General features: G+C 48.3%; 1 protein-coding gene across 2 annotated transcripts in view; it reads left to right on the forward strand.

The window, feature by feature from the left end:
- The first annotated feature begins 4,841 nt into the window (after positions 1-4,841).
- Positions 4,842-8,926, forward strand: part of Tbx18 (T-box transcription factor 18) — a 25,491-nt gene continuing 21,406 nt past the window's right edge. Inside the window, exons 1-2 of one of the 2 annotated variants that reach the window (XM_029561722.1) lie at positions 4,842-5,745; positions 7,603-7,704. In XM_029561722.1, the coding sequence (XP_029417582.1) occupies positions 5,228-5,745; positions 7,603-7,704 (620 nt within the window). In that variant the 5' untranslated portion in view covers positions 4,842-5,227. The remainder of the gene's footprint in view (positions 5,746-7,602; positions 7,705-8,926) is intronic. The other variant, XM_029561723.1, reaches the window with a different exon arrangement.

Here is an 8,926-nt window from a genome sequence, read left to right on the forward strand (position 1 = left end):
AAAACAGTTTGAATGGGGGATGGGAAGATTATTGCCCAGAGAGTGAGTTTCCCTCTAGACACACTGAAGGTTCCTTATCTTAAGTTCGGGGAGTGAGGAATGAGGGCAGGCATGCTTGTCCTCAGACTTCCTCTGATTTGAAACCACTTACCTCTCCTAGCACCGGAGAGAAGCAAGGGCTTGGCTTGAGGAATCAACAGTGGAAGAGAAACTCCTGGCCTGAAACCCAATCTGAATCCTCCCAGGTTCTCTGCTGTCTGGGTGGGTGCCTGAGGTTTTGATAGGGAGTCTCAGTCTCAGCTAACTGGAACTGAGAGGGGACTGGTGGTTGGGAGAGGATAGAAGGAGAGAAAAAAGTGTTTGGCACATGGGAGTTGGTGTGTGTCAAGAGTCAGCAATAGCCACAGAAGAGGAACAAGGACACTGGATCTTCACTGACTTGCAGAGTGTCCTGCTGGCCTTACAGCCGTGCCGCCCTAATTCATTTCTGAAGCCCTTGTAAATTTGTATGGATAGTGAATTATTTGCCTTAATCCAGATTAGAGGGAGAAGCAAGGAGGGGTGTGCCCACAACTCAGAAAGGCAAGGCAGGAAGGGCAGAGAGGGTGGACACTTGGCTGGGGAGGTGTTGATGTCCACGGTCCTGAATTAAGTAAGATCCAACTCCCAGAATTGGTTACAAAGAAGCAGGGACCTATTACCCCTTTTGGTGTTTTACTGTTGTTTATCCTAGTTCCTCCTTCTGTATTCTTCATTCAGTTAATCTTTTGGCTAATATTAAAATGTCCCTTTTTTAATTCATAGAAAGGATCCCATTTGAAAACTCAGAGACCACCGAAAGTGTCCTGAGTTCCAGGACCAAGAACAGACCCATGAATACAGACCACTCACCTCCCTGTACCAGGTCTCCAGTCCAAAAACTCACACAAACAGGTTAAAATCTCTCACGGTAATTGTGAAGCTTAAAAGAAAAAAAAAAATCTAAGAGTGAAGTCTGGACAGTCAGCCTTTCCAACTTAAACCCAACAGTTGTTTGCAAATACAGCTATCTTATAAGTCAGGTGATATGAACTAACAAATCACATACACACACACACACACACACACACACACACACACACTGTTGTGTAAACAGGTCCCAGCCTAGAAAAGCATTTTAGCAGACAGAATAAGCTTTTTTCTTTTTTTAAAGCATGGCTTAGAACTGGGGAATTGTAAACTGCATTAAGAAAAGCAGAAACCGGATATTTTTTTTTTCTTCCCTTCTGCCTCCTCTGCCTCCTCTGGCTAGTGTGGCTCTCCCATGGGACAGAATTCCACTACACACCATTGTCCCAACCCCCCACCTCCCCACCCAATCGAGAGGTTCCAGAATTTTCTGCCCCTCCATCTCCCACCAGGTGGCTGAGACTGACTCACTCCTCAAACTGACTTTTTTTTTTTTTTTAATAGAGTCAGGCTGGTCTTGAGAGGGGCCTTACTGTGCATTTCAGTTATAATTGTTTCTTTAACGTAGGTCTTAAGAGAAAAGACAGCTCTCCTCTCAGGGAGGCACATATTCCCGTCATATAGACTTTTCCCTTGGTTACATCTGCGCAAGTGCGCAGGCACGCAGGAACACCTGCACCAGGGCTCACGTTGAACACAGCTGCTAACAGATGGACACTTGCAAACTCGGTTGAAAGTTGCCAAGGTTTCCGCCGTGCACCCTGTCTGTGAAGATTGCCTTGCTCTGGATTCCGGCGGGCAGCGAACCAAGCAAGGACTGGGCTCTGTCCTAGCAAGCGCCTGCCACGCAGTTGGGAAAGGCCTCGCTAGCAGGATGGCTTGCCTTCAGTCCAAAGCCTCTGACTTAGTCAGACTTGGGGCTACCCTCCCTCTCCCTTCCAGGACGGACTTCCTAGCCGCTCCCTAGGAGCACCGGTGCGCACAGTTCTCAGCCCAACACTCGGTGGGGTGGGGGCCAGTTTGTCCTTCGCAGTCCGGGAGCCCAGCATCCTGATTCCAGGCAAGTCTGAGCAGGACAGCGGTGGTGTAGCCCTGTCGCTAGGCTCCCCAAAGCCCAGCCTGGACCATGATTAAGGGAGCTAGCGCCCTCGTTCTGCTCCCGGCGGGCCGCGCACACTTGTACACTTCGATTATTTCTAAAGATTGCTTGGGGGGGGGGCTGAAATTGTGGGGGGGGTTGTTTTTGATATTGTGGGGGGTTTGTTTTTGATATTGTGGATGCCCGACTCTCCAGCGTGTTTACAGAACACAAGTCCAAGTCTTCGGAGGTCTGCGCTGCCAGCTGCCAGAAGAAAAGTGGGAGAAGAGGCAAAGCAACGGAGCAGGGCTTGGGGCCCTGTGGTCACGAGGGCACTGGTAAAGGCGGTTCAAACGTCCTAAGTTGGAACCGCGCAGCGTGTAGAGGGGCAAGATCAGAACTAGGAAGCCAGCTGGAACCCGCTCTGCCGCCCCGGCTGCAGGTCCGAGTAGGCTGGAAACCTCCAGTGACTCCACCCCTGGGCCACTGGGCCACTAGGCCTCGAAATTGCTGGGGCTGCTGGCAGGGCTTGGAGAGTCCCGGTTGCCCCTCTACCAACTCCGCGACAGCCAGGGTCTCCGGCGGACGCTCCAGCCTTCCAGGCCACCGAAGCCGGTTCCAGGCGCCCGGAGCTGCGGGCGTAAACTCCGGTCACGTCCCCATCCCACTTTATCCCTGACCCCAGTATCAGCGCAAACTTTCCTGGCGACTCTCCTAGAGCTCTTGTCTGCTCTCGGGCTCAGCCAAGCTGCACAAACAGGGTTTGCAATTATTTCTTTAGAACAAACTATCATCCCGAAATCCTGCTGACGGGGGTCTCCCGACCATTCCAAACCCTTGGCACATGCTTTCTTTGGAGAATGCAAAACAAGTCCTTCCAATCCAGTATAGTTTCTCAAACATTGAAAAGCCGCAACCTCAGTAGGAATATTAGCGTCCTTACGGATCCCGAGGCTGCGGGGTGGGCTGGGCGGCCTGCAAGCGCCATTGGGCATTCCCTGCTTGGTTCTACCTCTTCCCATGCAGCCCAGCCAGGAACAAACTGCAGAAGCCACTCTCCCGAAGTTTGCAGAGAAGTCTGAAGACAATGGGGAGTCAGGGGTTGTAGTGATTAACTGGACAGGGGGAGGAAAAACAAACTGAAACCAGTCATCTGTCACGTCATTTATGCTAAAGAACTGTATACAGTGAATTTTCTCCTACCAGATATTTGCTTTATTTACATCAAACATATATCTTAACTCTAAGAAAATATTGAGTTTAAGCAAAGAAAAACTGCACATAAACCTTCGCTATCGTTCAATTAAAAAGTTGTTTTCTTTTGAATTTATTTTAATGAAACAACTCTAAAAGCCCGATACGAGTATGAAGATACTTTTAAGTTATAGGTGGTGCAAAAAGCCCATAAGTGCTTCGTAAAACATGTTTTACTTCGCGGAGTTGTAAGGAGTTTTAAAGTTAAGCCCCTATCATTAAAGACAAGCAGAACTGAAACCCCATGACCTACGTTTTAAAATAATTGCTACTGCGAAAGACAAAGGGAGCCTTCCGAAAGGGAGTGCTTTCCTGGCCAGTTTATATAAAGGACGAAATGATAATGTAATAATTTATTTTTGAATATAAAACAATATAATTGAACTCATCTCTCCTAAGAAAGATCTACGGAGTCAGATTTAAGTCCAGGGCCATGCTCTGCGCAGGGAGCACTGTTGAACGCAGGAATGTTTAAATGAGAAACCACAAACTTGCTGTCACTTCTCCCCACCTCCTCAAAAGTTCTAAGTGGTAACCACATTAGGTGATGGGGATGCTGGAGGGGAGGTTTAAAGGTGCCTTGAATACGCTAAATAGGCGTTTTCTCTTCTGGACCTGGAAAGGCTTCAAACCCTGAGAAGACAGGGTCTGGACTGGGCTGCTGGGTGTCAGCGAACCAGGGTTCGGGAGAAGCTGGCACATCCGAGCCAGAGGGCGGCGCTTTTCTGTCGGAGATTTTTCCAACCTTGTAAGGAAGTGGGCGCGGGCTGAGAAGAGTCAGCGCCTCCTGATTGGCCGGCCGTCCTCGTGATTTACATTTCCCTGGGCGCCGCCCCCGCCGCTTTATTGACACTAATGAGCAAGTTCTTCCCACCGCTCTCCTGCCTGGAAGTGCTGACAGATCAAGGCAACAAATTTCAATTACAATCCCTAATTTGTGTCCGCAGAGTGTTTTTTTTACCCGTGTTAGTCCTCTCTGGCGCATCAGTCGAGGCAGAGCTCGGAGCAGCCGGAGGAGGTGGAGGGGTTGGGACTGGAGCGCTGCACCGGCGAGAGCGCGCGAGGCCGAGCGGAGGAAACTTGGCGGTCGCATCCCAGGCTCCTCGGATCCCCACGCCGGCGAGAGAGGAAACTCCGAGTCCGAGCTCGGCCCGCAGCGGGGCTGGGGGCAGATCTGGGGGGGTCCCGAGAGCCACTTGGCGCGCGGCGGGGCGAGGAGAGCGAGCGCGTGCGTGCGGCCAAGCGAGGGTGTATGAGCCCGGGGCGGGTGGGCGGGCAGCCGGGATGGCGGAGAAGCGCAGGGGCTCGCCGTGCAGCATGCTGAGCCTCCGGGCGCACGCCTTCTCCGTGGAGGCCGTCATCGGCGCCGAGAAGCAGCAGCAACTGTGAAAGAAGCGGAGGAAGCTGGGCTCGGAGGAGGCGGCGGGGCCGGCGGACGGAGGCTGCGGCCGCGGGGACCAGCGCTGCTCCACGGGAGAAGAAGACGCGGTGGCCCCGCCACCCGCCCGCGGCTGCGCAGACGTGGAGCGGAGCTGCGGCTCCCGCGAAGAGGCGGGTGAGTGAGCCTTCCCGCGCGGCTTCTCCCCTGGTCCAGCTGCGGCCTCTGGGGCGCCGGCGCCAGGCTCGCCGGGCGACCTTCCGGAACCCGCGTCCAGCCTTGCGGGTCGCGCATCCCCTTCCCGTGGGGTTCAGCGGGCGCTTCTGCTCCCTAAGTTTGCCAAGCCCGGGGAGGGGCGGTCAGGGCGTCCCACTGTCCCTGGACGAGCGACGCCCCCCCACGCGTGCGCGCAGCGGGAAGCGGGCGGCGAGTCTGCCGACGTGGTCCCCGGGCGGCCGGGCGCCGCCTCCCCCTCCCGCCATCCCCGCCGCGGCCGCTCCTCCGAGGGGCCTTGAGCGCAGGCGGCCGCGGGGCCTGGCGGGAGCGGGGCCTGGAGAAGTTTCCAGAAGATGCCGCGGGCGGGACCAGCGCTGGGCGCGGCGGCCGCCCCCGCATCCAGGGAGGGAGGCCGGTCGGGGCTGAGAGCACGGGACTCCCGAGGAGCCGTCCTCGGGAACCCGTCGTGGAGTCGGTGGTACGTGCGTGTCGCGACCCGCGCACTTGTTGGATGTTCGCGGCCGGGGCGTCTGGGTCGGGGGACGCAGACCTGGCCTCGCGGGGACTGGACGCGGGCCTGGCGTCCAAGGCCCGGGCCTCCCCTCTCGTGCATCCTTCCTGCCCCGCCGCCCTCAGCGCTCCGGGTCTCTGCCCTTCGCTGTCCAGGCAGCTGCGAGGACGGCCTCCTGCCCGGCGCCTCCCCGCCCGCGTCCCCGGCAGGCTCCCCGAAGGGGTCCCCGGCGCCCGGCCTGGTCCGGCCCGGAAGCCCGCTGCCGGCGCCGCAGGCCCCGAGGGTGGATCTGCAAGGAGCGGAACTCTGGAAACGCTTCCATGAGATTGGCACCGAGATGATCATCACCAAGGCGGGCAGGTGAGCGCATTCGGTCCAGCCCGGCCCCGGCCTCAGGCCGCCGCCCGCCGGCCCAGCGTCCATGTCGGCGTGGTCGCTGTGGACGCCGGCCTGGGCTGCAGAAGTTCCCAGTGCAGGGTACCGACGCGGGGTCAGGTTTACCGCACTCCTTACGCTATTTAGTCTCTCCTTACCAGTCCCCTAGTCCTGGAGCTGCGGAATAGATGCACCATCACCTCCCCTTCCATAAGGGTTTTGCTTTTATTTTCAGGAAATTTTGATTCGAAACTTACAGGTTGGTTCTTTATCAGATCCTGGTACTCCGTGTCCTTGGCTAGTCTGATTAGTGTAGGATGAAAAGTCCCTGTGATCATGTTTAATCGTGTATTACTCTAAAAATCGTTATCCTGACTTAAAATTTCCCGTTTGAGGATCCACAATTAATTTTTTTCTGAACGTGTTGCAGCGCTTTAGCTTTAATGTACTGGGGAATACAACAAAGTTTTGAAAGAATGTTTTTAGAGTATGATTTGCATATCGTTGGTTAGTCAAATAAGTGGATTAGTTGACCACATCATGTTAATTTGAGGTCTGTGAGAGAAATTTGCATTTTAAAGTTTTCAGTTCATTTACTGTAAAGAAATCTAAGAATAATATGTTTCTTTTAAGGTACTTAAAAACAAAACTCAGGGAGTACACAGGGTAAAAATCTGGCTAGCTTAAAAGTATCCAAACTTATTAGAAATTACAAAAACATTTTATTGAATCCATATGGTACCTTCACCATTCTCACAGAGCTTTTATTAATGATCCAAATTCGGTCTTCAACAACACAAAGTCTTATAAAGGACGTAAAGACTTTTTATCTTACAGGTGCGCTGAAGTAACACTAAAACACTCAGCACATTAAACTGTGCTCATGCTTAGTTAATAATAATGGACTTTCTTGTCTCTGGAAGCAGTCTTTAATAGCATTGTTATTTAAAAAATGGTAAATATATTTGTGATATAAGGTCAAATTAACAAAAATTAGATTAACTAGTGGGTCCTAGACATAAATCATTAGAAGAAACTGTTTTTTCTTTTTTTTTAATGGAACAAACAGGTACTTTTTAACATTCAGTACTTGACTGCTGTGCTCCTTGCTGCTGGACTCTTTAAGGGACTAGGCACATTTACTTTAGTATCTCCTTGATACTGGGAAGTCAAGAGAAAGGGAATTTTCATTTGCTTTAATTAGCAATAATTGTGGCTAGAAAAAAAAACATTTTTAGGTAGGATGGGAGAAAGAATGATCTGTAAATACACATTGTGTTTAGTTTCTGCTTTCATAGAGAAGTTTTATTACACCTTTCAAATTTAGAGCAACTTTTGACTTCACCTTTACCAAGCTGCAGACAGGAAGTCCTGTCTCAATAAAGAACATATTGTTTGGTTATAGCATGGCACATTGGCTCCTTGCATTTTTTTATAACCCTCTTAAAATTTCACATTATAATATATTTTATCACTTTCAGAAATTTGAAGTTTCTATTTGATGCATTTTATTGTATTAAACTCCATATGCTTATTGATTTTGTTTCAAAAGCAAAGTTTCTTTAGTATCATTATTCCTTTGGTATAAAATTCTTTGACCTGCTCTTGGGGTAAGTCTATAGCACAGCTCTCCGCGCCGGGACTCCCTAAGCGACATTTAAAACTACAGTTGTGATATGTCCTATGTTCTGACACCATGAATTATGTTACCTGGGGTAATCATAGTGAATGGTATAATTTTGTCCACATTAAAAATAGAGATTAGAGAGGTTTCTTTGCTGTTTTCATTCTTCATCAGAACAAAACAAAATCCAGCCAGTTTCTCCGTTCTTGTATAAATAGGCGGATGTTTCCAGCAATGAGAGTGAAGATCTCAGGATTAGATCCTCACCAACAATACTACATTGCCATGGATATTGTGCCAGTAGACAACAAAAGATACAGGTACAATTATTGGGATCTGGATGATAGGAAAACACTAGGACTTTGCAGGCTAGTGCCCCTTTCATCCCTGTCAGCTGTGATCTTTGTTTCCCAAAGTCTAGAATGTCCAGATCCATGATCTGACACTTATGGGTTCTATAGAAGCCTAGATAGTGCCTTCTCCCGAAGCAAATGTGGAAACTGAATTTTTGTTTTGCTTTTAATAGGTAAAGAAATGGTCTCAGTCACTGGCAGAGGCCAGTTTGATATTGCTACATGAAATGTATCTTTTTGAAATTGGTTTATGTGTCAATTAGAATTTTGACAGGAAGTGCTTAATGCAAAGTTTGTAGATATAAATGAAATGTTATATATTTCCCCCATTTTAAATCTTTACAAATTTCCTTTATCTTATTAAAACATCATAGGTATTTTAGACTTTTCATTTGAAAACCTTGTTTACAAGTAAGAAAAGTGAAATTTCATAATTGATTATGACATTAAAACATCTCTAAACTTGTAATGAATTGTTACCCTTGACTAATGTTTTGGCTGGTAATTAACAGTTGTCCTTTAAAAAAATCTTCATAATACTTGAATTTTGAAAGAGAATATATTTGTTAGACATCAAGTAAACTCCGAAAAGACATATTTTTCAGTTTCAAACCTACCTTTTCATCCTTTTCTTCTACAGGAAAGCAAATAAGCAGTTTTCAGTGACAAAGGCTTTTATTTTTGAAAGAGTTGAAAATACTAATATTTTTAAAAGGAAGTTTGAGCGCCTGGACATTCAGAACCTTGATCTTCTATTTTAAATTCTCTCAGTTTTAGTATATTTCTAAATGAAATAGTTTGGTTTCTAGCACTTTAAAAAGTTGGTTAGTTCTGGTGAAACACGTTTTTGGATGTCAAAAGTATACAGATTTTAATTTGTATACGGGCATATGAAATACTAAAAATGATTAAGATGCTAGTTTTATGTGTAAGTCGTTTTACTCATTTCAATTAAACAAGTCATTAGGAAGTTTTGTTGACATTATCTACTATATAACAGAAACACGAAAGCATTGAGGTTTATATTTATTTAGTATATTGATTAAAATCCCATATTCTTACTTGAGTTTTGGGTTGAGGAAGATATAATTCTGAGTGAGTTTCAAAATTATTCCTTTCTTTTCTAACTTTGTGTTCGCTTCCTCCAGATCTCTTCCACATAGTTTAGATTCTTTATTTTACATAATTA

The sequence above is a fragment of the Nannospalax galili genome, unplaced genomic scaffold, assembly GCF_000622305.1.
Source record: "Nannospalax galili isolate Female #2095 unplaced genomic scaffold, S.galili_v1.0 scaffold814, whole genome shotgun sequence".
NCBI classification, from domain to species: Eukaryota; Metazoa; Chordata; class Mammalia; order Rodentia; family Spalacidae; genus Nannospalax; species Nannospalax galili.